Below are 19,365 nucleotides of genomic sequence, written 5' to 3'. Positions count from 1 at the left end.
AACCTGTTTAATCCAATTGTTTTCCCTTCTGCATGTATGATGCATGTTTTCAGACTTCTCTTAGTACATAATATACAGATTTTCTTTAAGTGAATAGTGCTTAATCATCACTGTTTTTATTTTAAGAATTTATTTTTAAAATTTCGATTGTTTTTCCTACATAAAGCCACTAGACGGCGCTCCAGTAAAACGGTAGCGTGGCCGAGCGGTCTAAGGCGCTGGATTAAGGCTCCAGTCTCTTCGGGGGCGTGGGTTCGAATCCCACCGCTGCCAAAAGTGTTTTTTCGTCATTTTTCGTGTTTGGGTTGCAATGACCACACATATCTGACAATCTACTGTCTGTTCTTATGACAGACTTGGACCAAGTTGTCTCAAAATCGATTACAATATTACGTGGCAGGGAATAAAATTAGTTCTACTACCATAAATTGTTATCGTGTAGCCAATTTAAAACATTGGATTATAAAACATGATTCCGGTATAAATATATCTCTGTCACAAATTTGACATTCAAAGTCGGACTTGTGTTTCAAATAAGATTTTAGAAGGTCCAATCGGTGAATGCCACCAGAGGTCGCCCTACGATTACATTGCATGTAACCCACACAGTGCAGGGCCGGAGGAGGGGCGTTTGGGATGTTCGAATGTCTATAATTTTAATTAAGAAATTAAACCTGCTTTTATCTCAGTCCCTTATGTATTTTTAATGAATCAGATTTTTTTAAGTGTCTCCTAACAATACGTTTCAGAACAACGTTCTCACTTCAAGATCAGTTCCGGGTCGCCGGAAGAGGAGGAGTTGTACATCCGGATCAACCTGCTTCGAAGTTTACCAAAACAGAGGGCTGGCGCGTTTGAGTCTGATCCTTTCTAATGTGTTACAGATATAAATAATTTGAATCAACCGAATAACGGCTAACTGTATCTACTGTGAGAAATGGCTGGTTTACCACCAGGGGATCCCCAGCTGGTTTCAATGATAGTCAATCATTTGAAAACACAGGGTCTCTTCGACCAGTTCAGGAGGGACTGCCTGGCAGACGTTGATACAAAGGTAATGGTTTAAACATCTTTATAACGTTAAATATTGTGTCCCGACTGTTATTGCTCTAGCTAGTGTTGCCATAATATATGTAGATGTATACAGTGATGGCCAGATTTATCAGAACACCTGACATTTGAAAATATTTATCTTCTTGGCTCTAAAGCATTACCCAGAAAAAAATCTGAATTTCTGAGTACAACAAATGCCAGATGAAGCGAGTCTTACTGTTTCTATTTTGATATAGTTTGTCATGTGGTTTGTCATCACACACCATTCCTTTTGCAACATAGGCTAAAGTTATTTTAATTTTAACGCACAACAGATCTGCTCAGTTTGTTTTACAACTCGCCTAATTTTAGGATAGGGTTGAGGACTGTACCTGAGGGGTCCAGTCATTCATTTTTAACTTTTATTTTTGTTTTGATAAGGAAAATGACCTAAATCTGCATATGGAGGCCTAATTCTATGGTATATAAAGGATAATGATAACTTTTTAGGTATCTCAGTCATTTTGTGGGTATACTTATAGTAAATTCAACATAAACAACTGAAACCTGTTAAATATGGCAAGTGTTTTTGATAATTTTGGCCAACACTCATTATCATTGTTTCTGTAGTTATATAATAGTTATATAATTCTACGCTAGGGATGGGTACCTTTCAGATTTAAAATGATACGGTACTGATGCCCAGTACCTGGCAATTGATATCAGTACTCAACGGTAACAATTTTCTGTACTTTTTTTGTGTTTATGTGATTAAAGCACATCAATTTGTTTAATAAGAAACTATATATTATTTTCACTTAAACATATTCATTCTTCAATTTAGCACATTTATTTAATTTAATTAATTATTTGTATAGCAATTTTAAAAACATAGTTTACAAAGTGCTTTGACAGCATTCAGCACAAAATAATAAAACACAAACAAACAATGAGCACAATAAAGTAAAAACACAAAGCACAGCATAAATCAAGACTAACAGAGAGAGACGATGTAAAAAGACATGAGGTGAAAAGGTCCTTTCCATAATTTATAGTACTTTATAGGAACCCAGACAATACAAGAACCATGCAGCCTAAAAAGAGACCATGAGGACCAAACATAAAAAGTATAAAATCAGCAAGAATAGGAAACGCAATAAAAAAAGGGATGAAAGCAGAAATCAGGTCAGAAAATATAAAAAGATGAAATGAACAATGATGATAAAATTACAAAATAATAAAAAAATAAGTGGCGATGATAAAATACAGTAATTAACATGTGCAAGAGTTAAGGCCATTAAAAAGGACTAAAAATGATCTATAAAAGAGTTTAAAAAGGTGAACCATTAAAAAGTTAAAATCATAATTAATAGCACATAATAGTATTAATAAATTAACGAAAAGGAGTAAAAGAAGGGAAAGAAAAACAAACAGTTAAACAAAATAAGAAAGAGATAAAAGACATTAGAAGACGGTAAAAGACAGTAATAGACGGCATCACATAAAGGCAAGTCTGTAAAAGAGAGTTTGAAAGGGACTTAAAAAAAGCAACATTATTCTTTAGTTAAACATATTTATTCTTCAATATATAACCTGGCAATGCTGTGTGTATGTCCAGCAAGGAAAATCGCCAACTCTTCCACTTCCTCACAGTCAAGGATACATTTAGGTACCTAAACATTATACCTTTTGATTTTACATTAATTGGTAATCGGCATTTTTGACAAAGTTCGGTTGGTACCTATAAAAGTACCTAATTCGGTACCCATCCTTTGTCTACGCTATGTTGCAGAGAAAGCTGAATGCAGGTGTCTGCATTGCACCACAGAAGACTAATTAGTCTCATCATGTTAATTCATTCTCTATAACTTATCTGATCTTTAAAAAAGCTATCTTTTATTTATTTATTTATTTCATTAGAGCTTTTGCCTGGCCTTTTATACAGCTGTTGGATCTGTGTATAATTCCTGAATATGTAACTATGGATAGATTAATGAGTAAGCTAAATATCAAGCTCAGACGATTTTTTTTCACCTTACCTTCAGTTTCTGTTCTCTTGCAGCCAGCTTACTTGAACCTCAAACAAAGAGTGGACAATTTTGTCTCTAACCACCTCTCTAACCACACATGGAGCCCTCATTTAAACAAGAACCAGCTCAGAAACAACATCAGACAACTGGTGTTACAGTAAGTAGAAATATGGCAATATCACACATTTTTAACTTTAGCCAAAAAAGCTTTTTTTTTCATATTAAGTCCGACTGTTTCTCTTAGATCTGGGATGCTGGAGCAGGGGGTGGACAGAATTGTGGCCCAGGTGGTAGATCCCAAAGTCAATCACATCTTCAGGCCACAGGTGGAGAGGGTGGTACGTGAGTTTCTGTCACCAGGCAGCTGTTCTGAGGAGCCGCCTCCCCCACTGCCATTACCAGAGATCAAACCAGACAGCAGCGTTCCTGAGCAAGGTAAGCTAAATGTCGTCCTACATTTGTGGTCTGATTTAGGCTTCTGATTTTAGCTAGTATCACATTAACTGCAGAAAATGTCCATCTTCTTGTAGTGATGTTCTGTTTTGACCTATAAACCAGAAAATAGAAGACCCAAGGAAGTGAATGAAATGACTTTCCATGCGAAGATAAAGTGGTTAAATGTCTTTCTTACTCTTACATATTCTTTACGTTGGGTTATATTTTCCTAGCTTCATCGTCAGCTCCAGGCTCCAGTGATGCCATGTCCATCCTAGACACCATCACCACCCTCAATCAGGAGGCGAGCGTCAGGGCCAGCTCAAGCACAGATAGAGGACGTAAAGCTCCAGATGACTCCATGCATGTGGTGGAGGAGGGCGAGGAGGGCATGAGTATTGTTGAGGAAGGAGACAGCGACCAGGAAAAAAAGACACCAGAGGTTGCAGAAGAGGTGACGCCTGAAGTCCAAGCGTTAGAAGTGAAGACAGATGACATGCAGGAGCAGGTGGATCTGGGGAGAGATGAAGAGGAGGTGAAGATGGAAGAAGAGGAGTCAGGAGCTCAGGAGCAAACAGAAGAGGAGAGAGAAAAAGCAGCGAACAAAACAAGCGGAAAACCAACAGAAGAGAAGCAGGAGGAAGATCTGATGAAATGTACAAGTCAGGCCAAGCAGAAAGCCAGAGAGAGGATAAAGGAAGGTGAGCTGTCATACTCTGAGCGTGCAGTGTAACATGTTTAAACATCATCATTTAAAGCTGCGTATGCTAGAGAATCAACTCGATATGTATTTAATTATGGTTGAAAACTGACTTGCTTTTGCTTTGCAGAGTACTTTTTGGAGGACTCTGACCTGGATGGCCTGAGCGACATCACAGTGAGCTCCGTCCACACCAGCGACCTGTCCTCATTCGAGGGGGAGAGTGAGGATGAGGAGCAGCTGTCTGATTCCTCTGAAGAGGGAGAACTTCCTTCTGATGGTCTCAATTTTCTACACCTTACTGACTCTTAAAACACATTTTTTACATTTTACTGTTCTCCAAAGTGTCAAATATGTTTCTTTGGATATTCCTGTTTGAATTTTTGCTTTTGCATTGTTGAACTTTCTTTCTGCAGATCAAGGTGAGGGAGCAGAGAAGAATCAAGGTGATGCACGAGAAGATCGGAAACCTCGCCGTAAGGCCTACGTCCACAAGCCCTTCCTGTATTCACGTTACTACAGTGACTCAGACGATGAAGTCACGGTGGAGGAGCGCCGCAGATCTGCGGTAAGTTCTGTCTTCGTCTGCAGTAAAGCATCCATCAGAGTGGAGACATTACCCAAGTATCTGAATATAATCAGGAAAACAAACTGAAACTGTCAGAAGCACAACTGTCAATGAATAGTTGTGTAACATGTGACCACTAGGATTTATTTGAAGCAGCAAGTTGTTAAAGCTATTTGGTGTGGCTGCTACTGAGACTGTTTGGTCAGCCATCATATCAGCTGCATTTTGACATCACCTGTTTCTCCTTCAACAGTAAACATTACCATATGATAAGAAAGAACTACTTTCTGTGGAGCTTGATGAGCTCTTTGTACTCAGGCCACAGGTAGTGTTTTTTCAGGTTGAATGTCTTATAAAGGAAAAAATGCCGCTCAACGACTGTAAAAAAGAGCTGTAATGGGGTGGTGAGGAGTGTTTAAGTGATTTTAAAAAAGTCTCCCTCCTAGACACATGCCTGATTGTAATCCACACGTATAAATGAGATTATCAGCACCAATATTTCAGGTTACAGGCTATCTTAAAGGTCCCATATTGTGCTCCTTTTCTGCAGTTTAATATGGATCATTGATGTCTTCATGAAATGGTAGTAACATGTTTGGTCCAAAAAGCCAATAAATCAAGCACAGCAGCATTGTTTCCAGGCTCTCATAGCCCCTCTGTTCAGAACGCTCTGATTTAGTGGGCGTGGCCTTAATATGTAAATGAGCCACTGCTGATACCACCCCGCTCTTCAGCATCACTGAGAGCGGTGCAACAAGCTCCGAGTGCACAATGTTTAGAAAACAGCGAAGCTGGTTTACCGTAACATTACAGGCCAAAACAACAGGCTAACTGCAGCTAAAGTTAGCATCCTGAAGCTAACACAGAGACAGGGGGGACACTGAGGAAAAGCTCTTACATCAACTCCACAGCATTTAAAATACTCACATTTCCAGGGTCCGAGGTTTGTTGGAGGATGGTTGGTAATGTGCCTGGATTCAGGACCAGTCTATGCGCTAGCCCTCTGTTGGACTGTCCAAAGTTGGAAAAGCAGTCAGCTGTGAAGTGACTAGCACACACATGCACAGTTTTACTGAGTGTAGCTGGAACATTTCCTTGATGAATGAACTCTCACCACTTAGTCTTGTCTTCTTCTGAGATGGGAAGCTTGTGTATGGAATTATGTGGCTGTTTACAGCCAGCTGGGAGTATCTGCTCCGGTGGACCAATCAGGTCAGGCTTGCTCCTGATTGGTCAAAAAAGGGAATCGCTGAAGTCGGCAAATCCCCAAATTCCAAACAGCTCCTTTTAGGTCAGGATTTTACATTTAGAAGCCCTACTAAGTGCAGGTTTTGTCATTAAATATCAAATTTTGTGGGCTGGGAGGAAAGCCAAAGACCCACAAATTTCACTAAAAGTGATTTTTGCATAATATGGGACCTTTGAATGAAATGGAGTAGAGGTCAAAAGGGGAAATGGAGAACTTATGTTGAGAATAAATAACTTCAGTTAGTGCTAAACTGCTGAATCATAATAAATGTACTCGCTTACATCCAAAAATCAGAAAAATCACAAACTTTGACAACAGTTTTGATGGTCAGTTCAGATCCTCACTGTCTCTGTTTTCATCCACCACAGGCAAAGGACAAAGAGGAACGTCTGCTGAAGAGACAACAGAACCGAGAGCGGATGGAAGTCAAGATGAAACAAAAAGCTCTACTGGCTGAGGAACAAGGTATAACAGACTTTACTTAGTGTTTCTTCTCATCCTCATGTTTGATTATTTCCGCTCTTTTGTCATCTTTTAGTGTCCTCGCCACTGCACAAAGAGTTGGGACTTGTTGCCTGAACCTTTGACCAATTTACTTTCTTCAAGGCAAAACTAGTCAAAGATTATATGTAAAGATGTCACTTTCTAATTTTAAGGCTCTTCCATTTGTCCAAACTACTTCAAACTTTACAGATTTAAGTTAAAGGCCAGAGTTTCAGTAAGATTTTAGGATGATAAAGAACAGATGGAGTAAAATCATTCATCACCTTCATTTCTTGTACAGATCACAAAAAACAAAAGAGTGGAGACTCTGCTGGCCTCGAGGGCCCCAGAGCCAAAGAGGCTCGCAAAGAAAGGAAGGTTCTGGAGAAGAAAATGGCTCTAAGCAGGAAGAGGAAGCTCGACTCGAGGTAGGGAATCAGAAACTTGAATTCTGACTCAAGGAGTGATATGAAGAGTCTGACAAACTTGCGTCATGAATCTTTTTTGTTCTCCAGGAAAGAGGCTGATGTTTCCATCAAAAAGAAAGTAGACGCAGACGGAGCCAAGAAGGTGGTAGGTTTAGCTTGTCATGGACGAAACAGATTTCCTCTCAGGCATTGTTGTATTTCTAAGGGGAAATTTTTGTGTTTTTTGACAAGGAGGTGAAGTCCACAGCTGTAAAAACCCCACAACCCAAACTGATCAGAAATCTGTCAGAGTCTGCGTCGTCTGATGAAAGGCACAGAAGAGCAAGCGGCAGCATCTCTGAAGACTCCAGTGAAGCCAAGAAGCTGCCGGACAAGAACCGGACACACTCCTTCATCCTGGAGCTGGAGCAAGGATCCCAGGAGGCCCTGAGACAACGCTCTGTGGGGAAATTCGACCGGTTCTCCCGCAAAGATCTCCTCTCCAAAGAGCGCAAAGACAAAGAACGCAGCATCTCAGACGAACGTGCCAAGCTCCTCAAACAGAAGCAGGAGAAGAAGTCAGAGCATCAGGCGGACGAGTCTCAGACGAAGGACGGAGCTGCTGTTAAAGTTTCCTCTGAAGAGAAAGGAGAGAAGAAGCTGAAGATTAAAAGTGAGAAGAAAACAGCGTCAGTTTCAAGAGACGGGAGGCTGTCTTTGTCAGAAGGCCAGGTAGACGAGAGTCAGAAAGATGCTTTACTCAAGAAGACAAAATCTCTGGATGCTGTCAAAGTGGAGAAGGACAAAGAGAAAATCAGAGAAAAGGAGAAAGATAAGAGCAAAGAAAAGGAAAAGGTCAAAGGAGAGAAAAGTTCAGCTAAAGGGGATTTGAAGCAGCTGATCCGCCCAGATTCAACCGGCTCATCTGAGGATCGATCCGACATGGAGCCCACAGGGTCTGACAGCAGCAAGAAGAAAGAGAAACACTCCAAGGAAGTGCTGAAGAGGTCAAAGAGCCACACCGAGGACAGGCCAGGAGACAAACCCAGATCTAAAGACATCGAGAAGGAGAAGGCTAGAGCAGACCCAGACAGCCAGAAGTCGACTAAGTCCGGCTCTGAAAGTGAAAAAGATCTAAAGAGGATCAAATCAACAGAAAAAGGAAAGATTTTGGAGAAATCCAAAACTAAATCAAAAGAGGAAGCAAAGACTCTCCTGCCATCAAAGGTGGATAATAAAACTCAGAGTTCAGAAGTGAAAAGTACGGGAGGTGCATCTGTCAGCAAGCCTGAGAAGAAAAAAGAGGTCAGTGCCAAAGAGCAGAAGAAAGTCTCAGAGGAAGCTCAACCGGAGAAATCAGAAACAAAGAGTGTCAAGAAAAAAACGGAAAAGAAAGATAAAGGTCCTGAAAAGAAAGACGACAGCCGAGCAGAGAAGAAAACACCTCGAGAAGACAAACTGGAGAAGTCTTCAAAGTCCCAGAGCCTCGAAGCAGAGGAGCCACTGAAGAAACCCTCGCTCCTCCAGGACGCCAGCACGGACTCTGACCCCATCACCACCACCATCACCACCTCCTTCTCCGACGACACCTGCGACGCGCTGAGCGACATCACACCTGAGCCACCCGAGGGGGAAACAGAGTCACGGCTTGGCGATATGCCGGCTGTTCCCGCCGAGGCTGACGCTCTGCTGACTCTCATGGACGTTTGCACCTCGGCGGAGGCGAGACTTCCGCAGGAGAGCGACCTAGTGGAGTCGACGCCCGAGATGCAGGATGTTGATATGAAGATGAAGGAAGCAGCTCTGACTCTGCTCTCCATGGATCCAGACAGCACCGTGACCTCCACCTTAATCTGCCAAGACGAGAGAGCAGAGCCAGAGACGAACCAGGCTGCTGCTGAAATGATGGAGACCGCTGAAGTTAGAGAAGAAGAGCAGCAGCACATGGTGACACACACAGATGCTGAGTCATCGTTTACAGCTACGGAGCCGTCAGTGGTCACATCTCAACAAACTGTTGAGCCTGAACACCCAAAATCTGCAGGTATGTGTGGAACAATGATGGTAAATTGCTCACAAATAACTGCCTTTGTCAGAGTATTTCTTCCAATAGACATATTTCTCTGTCTCTCACAGATTTATCTGAAACCCCAGAGAAAAAAATGGAAGTGGAGATGGTTGAAACATCTCAGTCTGTTATTGTGCAGGTACGATAAAAAGATTATTTTTTGTATTTGTAATGTGTCTGCAAACCTCCCCTTTTAAGGAGCATCTTAAAACCCGTTTTTATTCTTAGGCTTTTAATCTCGGCGAGACTTAGTTTCTTTGCCCGATCTTATTCCCTTTTATTTGCTTTTAACTATTTTAAGTGTTTTTTTAATGTGTCTGTTTTTCTTATCTGTTTTTTGCTTTCTTTAACTAAACAACAATTTGTTTTATTCGATTAATCAGTGGAATTTTCAGGAATATTCGATAGCTCCAGCCCTTATTTCCAGCTGTGAGCTTCTTTTGGATCCAAAATGCTTAAAATTAATGTTAATCTTTCACGTTTCTATAATTCTGTGAAGTAAAATCCCTTCTCTGTCTTATCGTAGGAGGTGAACACTCCCGCCAGTGAAGGCCAAATACCGTTAAATGAAGAGGAGGCAAATACCGCAGAGACTCATCCTGATGCAGAACCAGCTTCCCTCAAAGAAAGTGAACTTCCTGAATCAGAAGAGGTCAAAGAAGACAAAGCAGAAAGCGCAGTCACGGTTTCTGTTCCCACCCAAACAGACTCTGGTAAACAAGGTAAGTGCTTTGAAATCTGTTCTAAAATAACTAGTGTAAAACAGAGAGATTTAAGCTGCGTTTCCACCAAGCAGTACGGGTCGGTTCAGTACGGTTCAGTACGGTTTGGGACAGTTAAGTCTGATCCCGTTTGCGTTTCCACAGCAAACTGTGCCCTCTCGTGGTGGGCGGCGTGTAAGCCGCATGCCGGAAGCCACAGCTGGTAAACAATAGTGCGACGCCGTAGCAGCTTACCCCGCGATTAAATCCAACAAAGAAGAAAACGCGACACAGTAAAAAAAGAGCACGGATGGAAGACATGCAGCATTTCGTCCTCTCTGTGATTTTCATGTAACTCTCTGTTACAAAGTGCAATCAAGCTTCGTTTCAGAGAAGTCTGTGTGCCACCAGGAGAAATGCAGCCACTGTCGGGGTGAGTGACGATTCTTTTGACCAATCAACCGTCTGCAGTGTGTTGCTCCACCTCCCGCAAGCAGATCGGCTCAGTCTGGCACCCATACAAAAGGGTCCTAAAAAAGTGGGAGGGCTCGTCTCGGTTTTTAGGGATCCGTCCCGGGATGAGTCTGTGGAAACGCCGCTAAAAGCGCACCGTACCGAGACAAACCGACCCAGACTGCTCGGTGGAAACGCGGCTTTAGAGGTCCCATATTCTGCTCCTGTTCTGCAGTTTGATATGGATCATTGATGTCTTCATGAAATGGTAGTAACATGTTTTGGTCCAAAAAGCCAATAAATCAAGCACAGCAGCATTGTTTCCAGGCTCTCATAGCCCCTCTGTTCAGAACGCTCTGATTTAGTGGGCGTGGCCTGCATATGTAAATGAGCCACCGCTGATACCGCTCCACTGCATCACTGAGAGCAGCGCCACGAGCTCCGAGTTCACTATGTTTAGAAAACAGCGAAGCTGGTTTACCCTAACACTACAGGCTTAACCAACAGGCCAACTGCAGCTAAAGTTAGCATCCTGAAGCTAACACAGAGACAGGGGGGACACTGAGGAAAAGCTCTAACATCTGCTCCACAGCACAAAGCATTTAAAATACTCACATTTCCAGGGTCCCAGGTTTGTTGGTGGATGGTTGGTAATGCGCCTGGATTCAGGACCAGTCTATTCACTAGCCCTCTGTTGGACTGTCCAAAGTTGGAAAAGCAGTCAGCCGTGAAGTGACTAGCACGCACATGCACAGTTTTACTGAGTGTAGCTGGCACATTTCCTGATAAATGAACTCTAGCCACTCAGTCTTGTCTTCTTCCGAGATGAGAAGCTTGTGCATGGAACTATGTGGCTGTTTACAGCCAAAAACAGAGCAGTGATGGCTCTTCGACCTTGGCATTCTCCTCCCTGCTGCTGGAGAGATGGTTCCGGGGTATCTTCTCCGGTGGACCAATCAGGTCAGACTTGCTCCTGATTGGTCAAAAAAGGGAATCGCTGACGTCGGCAAACCCCGGAAATTCCAAACAGCTCGTTTTAGGTCAGGATTTTACATTCACAAGCACTACTAAGTACAGGTTTTGTCATTAAATATCACATTTTGTGGGCTGGGAGGAAAGCCAAAGACCCACAAATTTCACTAAGACTTAATAAAGTGATTTTTGCATAATATGGGACCTTTAAACTCATTTTGCAACCAGCAGACACTCAGAAAGGCTGAGAATATTTTAGCCTCTTCTACTCATATACTGTTCAAAGAATTCTGCTTGTTGCCTTCATAGCGTTGCTACTGAATGCTTCTTTAACAATCTTTTATCTTGGCGCTGCTTATCTCTCATCTATCTTTTACCTGATTTATAGACTAACTTTTAACAGTGCCCATCTAGTTTAGTCTTATGCATGTTCTTCACTTTTAACTCCTTGTGTAGTTTTTACTGCTGCTTTTATGTCAACTCATCTTTGTCTCTGTTTTTTTTTGTATCTGTCTTGTACAAGCTGCTCCACACAGATTAATAAAGTTGTCTGAATCTGAATGTAAGAGTTAGGCTCCCTTGTCTTGAGTATTAACTTCAGTTTTTTATCTTTACCTCAGAGCAAAGTGAGCCAGATGTTGCAGACACAAAAACCAGCCCTGAGGTGAGAAATCTAACATTATTCAAAAACTTAAAAAGTTTAAAAAGTGTTAAATGGAGCTAAAACTGTGATTTGTGTTTTTGATAAACAGGTAGAGCAAATGGATGCTGATGAAACCCACGCACAGATGGATGTAGAGAAAAGTAAGTGCTTAAATCAAGTGTTATTATATCATGTAAAACCTATTCACATATTTTAATGAAACAAAATAACCACCAGGTGAAGCCGAGAGGAAGTCAGAAGAGGAGGAAAATTTCCAGACGAATAAAAGTGATATTCAAAATGTGAGTGTTGATAATCCCCTGAGCTAGATTTTCAAAAAAAGTAAATCCACATCCAAGTTTTTAATGGTCAGACTTGTCTACATGTTCAGGTGGAGTCTGTCAAGCCGGATCAGACTGTGGAGGCGACAGGAAGTGGATCTGAGAGACCTCAGTTAAAGCTAGTCCATCAAACCAGTGAGTCGTTCTCTCTGGAAATAAACTCAACTTTTTGTTTTATGATTCTCTTCATTCCTCCGCTGTCGGTGTCTTAAACCTCTGTGGTTTTTGTCTGTTTCCTTTTTTCAGGTAACGTCTCCAGCACAGACAGCCAGGACGATGAGAAGGCGTCCGACCTGTCAGAAAAGGTGACGCTGCAGGGTCTCCTTTTTAATCCTGTTTTTGCATTTGCATTAAATGTTAACTCCCTCAGTCGTAACAGTTTTTTTTGTTCTTCTTTCTCTGCAGGAGGAGAAGACAGAGGGGAGGGGAAGACGTAAACGAAAGCTGTCCATTCAGAAAGTAGAAACAGTGCAAGAATCAGGTGAAGTATCTGAAGTTATTTTAGTTTGAGATTTTAGAAAAATTAGACGATTGTTTTTGTTTTTATTTCTCTGAAAAAGAGTGTTTTAACATTCATTTTTTTCTACTTACCAGATGAGGTAAAGGAGAGTAGAGAGCAACCATCAGCAGAGGTAAGTTCTGCTTTTACGAACATCAACTCTCTCACAGTTATCGTTTACAAAAGTATAAATAAATCCACCACAACTTAAAGAAACACTCTCACAGAATAATTTGTTACTGTTTGTTTCCTCTGGATTTATGCTGATTTCTTTATAATTCCTAGGAAGCTGATCAGGATAAGACCGTGGAGGTGAAAACCCCACGTAGGGGTCGATCGTCCAAAACCACAGAGGAGGCGGAGAAACCGGTGGAGACTCCGAGCCGTGGGAGAAGACGATCAGGAGCTGCAGCCAACAAAGTTCTTGGTAAGGTCTCTGAAACTATTAGACGTTGAAGAACGTGTCATTGTCCAAGTGATGGAAAAAAACATGAACTGTGTGTTTTTATTTATGTAGGATTTTTGAGGATTCTTTATTACTATCGTTGGCAAACTGTCTGGCTATAAATCACTTTTATTGTGAACTCAGATTTTCCAGATTTTGCAAGTTGTCCTTCCCTCAACAAGCCAACAAAATGAAGCACTTTGAGCATTTCTCTGACTCTTGCGATGCTGTTGTTGTTATTTTTAATTTCAGATGATCAGAAGAAGGATGAAAATAAAGACGAGAAGAGCACGGACAAAAACTCATCAAAGCAACCAGCGGAGACCCAAGTGGTGTGTTACACATGCAGAGAGAAACTGATCATCATTACACCCTAACTTAAGTGTGTGTTCGCTTTACCTTATGTCATATTCCTCTAATCTGCAGAGAACTGAGGAAGACACTGATCCAAAGACGACTGGACAAGAAGGAGGTCAGGGGGATCTGTCATCTCCTGTTGGTGAAGAAAGTGAAGCTGCAGGAGGTGAAGACTCCAAAGAAACCACAGATACAGGTTTGTTTCACAGAAATCCTTTGGCTAAATAACTGCACACATTAACAGGACTGGGTAAAAATAAATTAAACTCCAAAAGCTGAGATGTAAAATTCACAGACATAAATAATGCTGCCGGTTTTGCTACAAGTTAAAGTTTATGAATGATTTTCTGGATGGTTTTTGTGTCTAAAACTAGTGATATCATTTCAGTTCCAGGTGAACCAGCACTCAAGAGGAAAAGGTCTGAAGAAATGGAGGAAACTGTGGAGGTAAGAGTTCATCATCACCTGAACACTGATTCATCATCCATCTTTTTTTAAAATCTTTTCATTTATTTTTCTGATGTTTTCCTTTCCTTGATTTAGTGGTGGTTTTCATATATATATATATATATATATATATATATATATATATATATATATATATATATATATATATATATATATATATATATATATATATATATATATATATATATATATATATATATATATATATATATATATTTTTTTTTTTTTTTTTTTTTTTCTCAAACATTGCCTTTGATAAGTGCTAAAAATAAAGTTAACTATTTCAAATAATCATTGTTATATAAATAATAATAATAATAAAAATTATATATATATATATATATATAGTTTTCTTCAACATTGCCTTTGAAAAGTGCAAAAAATAAAGTTTAAATATTATTTCAAATTATCATTGTTATAATAATAATAATAATAATAATTATTATTATTATTATTATTATTATTATTATAACTATCCTTAACAACTGTACAAACCGTAAAAACACAAGCACCCTTTGTAAGCAAATTAATAAATAAAAAATTGTATTTAAAAAATAGAATGAATATAACCACATACATACATACAGTTCAATAAATAAATAAATATACTCCTGTGTTCTTATGTGTTTTAATAATGTTTGTACAGGAAACCTCAGCTGAGGGGGAAACGAATACAGACAACGGTCAGAAAGATCAACCTGCCTCAGACAGTGGTGAAAAATCACACTCTCACACTTAAACAGAGCTTAACAGATGGATCAGACATTACTTTTTCTTAAATTTATGATTTATGTAGTAATTATATAGATGTATGAGTCTATAATTTGTTGTATTGATATTCTTCATTGGCCAGGTTCTTCTCAGTCTGAGAGCCAGGCAGAAGCTAATCAGGAAACCAAAGAGGAGACAAGCAGCAAGGAGAACCCAGATGATGTGTGTGAAATAGAAAAATGAAAAAAAAAAATTATGGACGCTTAAAAAACTGATTAAAAAATAACTACTCTTTTCAGACTGTCACTGCTGTCACTGACTTTTAATTTTCTTTGTTGTCTGCTTTCCAGGTTGAGGAGGAACCAGGAGAGGACCAGGAGACGACCCCAAAGAGACCCGGTCGGAGGGGACGGCCCTCAAAAGCAGCAGCAGCAACCACAGAGGAAACAGGTGAGGAAGAAGAGTTACTGTTTTAGTTTTACACTGCTGTTTGGAGAGCATGTTGGTAGAATATCAGTGAGAAATAAGACTCTCTAACAACAGTGAGCACATAATGACTATGTGGGTTTGTTCCTCGTCATGGCTCATGCTTTGATCATAAATTAATATAAAAAAAAAGACTTTTTGATCATTTCAAATTCCGGTTACTGTCTAAGAGGAAATGAATCAATATTTTTTTGATATCACAACCCTCTGCAGATAAAAAAGACAAAAAGGCAGAAGACAGTGAGCAGAATGATGAAGAGGACGAGGAGGATGGTGACGGAGAGGAGAAAGGAACTGCGACCAGAGCGACCACACGAGCAGCATCTCGCCTGGAGGCTGAAAGGTAGCTTCAAAGCCAAAAACAAAAAACAAACTTCATAGCAATAATACTGACTTCAATTTAGGCATGGATTCAAGTTTTAAAGGTTTGATTTAAAAAATCAAAAACAACTTTGTCGTTGTTCAAAGTCAACAGTTTACTAACAGGCGTGACATCCTGTCTCTGAGCACTGAGTGAACCTGAAAGCTGCAGTTCACACCCTGCAGCAGCATCACGGCTGTCACATCCTATTAAAGAAAAGCAGGGAAAATCTCGCACCAAAGCAACAATTGTTGTTTCATATTTGTTTTCATTTCTCCTCAGAAACAAGCCAAGCAAACCGTCCACCCGGGCGAGCCGACAGAGCGGTAAAGAGGAGACCGCAGCTGGCACGCGGTGAGTTTGTCTCATTGATGGTTGAGCAGAACGAAACAGGCTCAAAGGGGAATGAGACCAAAACCCGACTGCTCTGTGAAAGAGAACATTTTACCAAAAGCTTTCCTGGAATCTGAAAAATATTTTTCAGGTGTTACCCCCACAAATAAAAACAGCAAATCATTTTGCATGGCCTAAGCTGTGTTTTGAAGGTAGGTACATTAAACATCTGGGGTTACAGCACAGGTACAGGTACAGGTTGAAGATCAGTGTGTAGGATCTGATTTAAATGCTCAATCTTTGTCCTATGTGAGACGGGAAGCTCTTTGAACTCTCTGGGTCTTATTTCATCTCAGATAATTCAAATTTATTAATTCAGTGTGGCTTCTAAAGGCTGTTTTTAATACTTTTAACATCATTACCTGCGCCAAGGAGGTTATGTTTTGGGAGAGTTTATCTTTTTGTTTGTGAACAACATAACTCAAAAAGTTACCAACAGATCTTGATGAAATTTTCAGGAAATGTCCAAAATGGGATAAGGAAGAAGTGATTAAATTTTGGAGGTGATCTGGATCACCGTCTGGATCCAGGACTTTTTTTGAAAGATTCTTTATTATTATGAGATAGGGCTGTTTTCACCATATGTGTATATAACTCCACAATAAATGGTCAGATTACTTTGCAAAACAATACAAGACAAGGTCACCATTATTTCTGACAGATGTAAAAGTACGATCCAGATCCTGGCAATATTCTGGATACTGAGATCTGGAATATGAAATATGTACTGGGTCATCATAATTTTTAACGCTGTTAGGTAACAAATTATCATACAAACCTGCAACTAACCCCAAATTGTAGCAGACAGTCTGCTGAAAGGGAGTATAACATTAAAGTAGGACTAAAGTGTTGTGTGACAATCACAATATGCTTGGTGGAGGTCTAGTTAACTTTGTTTTTTTTTTTCATTTGTTGTTATTCATATCAAAGGATACAGATATTTAAGGACAAAGTATTCACAAATACATCTTTAAAGATCTTTAAAGGTCTTTTTTGTCTTTTCATCTACATCATAAGTCAAACTTTTAAAATCGCAACACAAGTCATATCACTCAAAGTCTCTCCTTTTCCACGAAAATGTACACACATGAAGGAGCAGATCAATTTCCTGTTCCACATATTTGAGTTATCTTTAAGTTGATTCATTTTAGAGCCCGACCGATATGGGATTTTTGGGGCCGATGCCGATACCGATACTGGGGGCAAAAAGAAGCCGATATCCGATGTATCGACTGATATAATAAATTCATTGATATACACAGGATAAATACTGTTTATGAACACAAATTATAACTAGCTATTGAAAAGTTCCATCCTCCATTTAATGCATGGGACTAAACTAGATTTTAAGTAACAATGTAGCTGCTTTCGAAACATGCACTAAATACAATTACAACAAAATACAATAAAACATTTTCAAAAATAATTTCAACCAAAACAATAACTTGTGAATTTATAAGCCCAGGTTAATCCTGCATGGCATTATGAAGTAGTGATGGGTAACTCGATTCTTTTTACTGAGTTGGGTTTAAATGAGTCACTCACCAAACTGAATCGGGTTTTTGAGTCATTTGAGTCACTCGAGTCAGTTACCCACAAAGTGCATAGAAATCTATATTTCAGAGAGATTCATACCAGCGAAATGACTGAAAAGGACAATTAATACACTCCAGTGTGAAAAAAAGTGTAAGATCAACATATATTAGAGGTCGACCGATATGGTTTTTTTGGGGGCCGATGCCGATGCGGATGCTTTCCAAATTTGGGCAGCCGATGCCGATATGCATAGCTGATTTTTCCAATTTGATATTCAGGCCGATTGTTAAATAAATATATATTTATCACATTTTTGTGAAACGCAGAAATTTCTGAGCAACTAAAAGAAATCTATTACAACAAGTCGTGTCCAGTCCTCTGAACATTTATTCAGCTTTCAAAACAATGAAATATTTTGTCTGAGTAAACACACAATGTAACAAGCATTAGTAAACATTCACACTCTTCTTAAAATGTCAAAAAAGAAATTTAAACTTTTTAATATAATTTGAACAAAAGTATGTAATGTATCCAAGTGGTTCCACAAGTTTGAGGTGCTCATCTTTTTTGTGCCTGATCAAAAATTGCGTCATTTTATACAACGGATCAAAAATCGGCTTTTTAAAAGAAAATACGGCCGATGGCCGATGGCTGATAGAGACAAATGTCCAAATATCGGCCCGATATATCGGCCAGCCGATATATCGGTCTACCTCTAACATATATTGAAGAAACTTTTATTTTTCTAACTCACAAATAAAATAACATTAAATTAGATAAATATAACAAGTTAGTGCGACCGGTATGTGCTAAGAGTCGGGCCATGCTACGTACGTTCGAGCTAGCGAGTGACTCGGATGTGCTTTGAGTCATACTGTGAGTGAGTTAGTGATCCGTATGTACTGTGGGTGAGTTAATGACCCGTATACACTGTGAGTTGACCCATTCTACGTACCAGCTATTCTCCGTGATGTGAGTGAGGGGCTGGGCCACCGTGAGCTTTGTACTGAGTCAGTAAATGAGTCATTTTGGGCGAAGAATCATGATTCTCGAGTCAGTAAAGTGATTCTCAGGTATTGAACGATTCGTTCATGATTCACACAACACTATTATGAAGTGAGACACTGTGTAGTAGCCTTATATTAATTAATACACAGGAGCAGCAGAGACAGAATCTCCACGGAGCAAAAATTTTGGCCGATGTTGATTAATCAGTGACACGCTATAATCGGCCCGATTAATCGGTCGGGCTCTAATTCATTTTTCATTTGACCTAAGTGTGTTTATTTTGCAGAGTTTAGTTGGAAGTATATAAAAGTCTTTCTCGTGTCTATTTTTCTCTTTTCCCCTTCGAGCACTTGGTTGTTGCAACACGTCTCATGAATAACTCGTGAATCACTAAAGACAAATTTTCACCGCGCCTCAAACACGACACTTGAGACAAACGCTCTGACACTTGCTCCTTGTTTCCGTCTCGCAGCGGGACCAGGGGCCAGGCGGCAGCCGCGAAGGGGGGCCGCAAGAGGGAGGCCAGCCCCCCTGCTGTGCGGACGCGGGGAGGACAGAAATCAGAGGAGCCCCCGTCGAAGAGAGCCAAACGCTGAAAAACCTCAGACACCGATATTTTTCTCCACTCTCCGAATCCAAGTCAGTTGTGTTGTCGGGGGCCGAGGAGCCTCTGCATCGAGTCGTTGTGCACATAAATCTGTTTCTGCTTCATTGACTGTGGGTTATTGAAAAGCTCTGGTTAGTATTACACACTCTGCTCTGATAGCTGAGTGTAAACCTGAGGATCTGTGTAGAAATCCTCCTGGAATACCTTCTACTGCGCTACGCCCATATGGTTCGGATCATCATTCCTGGGTTTATTCAGTAATGCTCGCTGAGTCCGTGTGTTTCTGGCCAATCAGAGGCCTAATGTGCAGCTTTCAGATAAGAGGCTGAACTGACGTTGGCCAGAGTGATGACTGAAACAGAAATCCCTGTTACACATTCAGCGTGGTCTAATGCTTCAAATTCACTGTGAT

The 19,365-nt window shown here is 40.2% G+C and overlaps 1 protein-coding gene and 1 non-coding gene across 3 annotated transcripts; both read left to right on the top strand.

Moving 5' to 3' along the window:
- The first annotated feature begins 191 nt into the window (after nucleotides 1-191).
- trnal-aag (transfer RNA leucine (anticodon AAG)) lies at nucleotides 192-273 on the top strand. Its single transcript has one exon. It is a non-coding gene; the product is annotated as a tRNA-Leu (tRNA).
- A 519-nt stretch (nucleotides 274-792) lies between these two features.
- Nucleotides 793-19,086, top strand: bod1l1 (biorientation of chromosomes in cell division 1-like 1). 2 transcript variants are annotated; one of them, XM_074674375.1, is made up of 29 exons: nucleotides 793-1,054; nucleotides 3,095-3,219; nucleotides 3,307-3,497; nucleotides 3,731-4,198; nucleotides 4,328-4,477; nucleotides 4,614-4,765; nucleotides 6,383-6,479; nucleotides 6,799-6,925; nucleotides 7,013-7,067; nucleotides 7,157-8,948; nucleotides 9,041-9,111; nucleotides 9,499-9,694; nucleotides 11,719-11,762; nucleotides 11,851-11,902; nucleotides 11,979-12,043; nucleotides 12,133-12,217; nucleotides 12,329-12,387; nucleotides 12,488-12,563; nucleotides 12,677-12,714; nucleotides 12,867-13,008; nucleotides 13,279-13,358; nucleotides 13,453-13,579; nucleotides 13,772-13,830; nucleotides 14,498-14,564; nucleotides 14,705-14,784; nucleotides 14,913-15,012; nucleotides 15,262-15,391; nucleotides 15,692-15,763; nucleotides 18,819-19,086. In XM_074674375.1, the coding sequence occupies exons 1-29, from the start codon at nucleotides 938-940 to the stop codon at nucleotides 18,940-18,942; spliced, it is 4,941 nt and encodes a 1,646-aa protein (XP_074530476.1). In that variant the 5' UTR covers nucleotides 793-937; the 3' UTR covers nucleotides 18,943-19,086. The 2 variants fall into 2 exon arrangements, with proteins under 2 accessions (XP_074530476.1, XP_074530475.1); XM_074674374.1 differs by having other exon boundaries at nucleotides 7,013-7,070.
- Nucleotides 19,087-19,365: the final 279 nt, after the last annotated feature.

This window comes from Halichoeres trimaculatus, unplaced genomic scaffold (assembly GCF_033239565.1).
Source record: "Halichoeres trimaculatus isolate MK-OKI-2021-1 unplaced genomic scaffold, fHalTri1.1 fHalTri1_scaffold_7, whole genome shotgun sequence".
NCBI classification, from domain to species: domain Eukaryota; kingdom Metazoa; phylum Chordata; class Actinopteri; order Labriformes; family Labridae; genus Halichoeres; species Halichoeres trimaculatus.
The sequence above is the reverse complement of the archived record's forward strand: the minus strand, read 5'-3'. Positions and strand labels throughout refer to the sequence as shown.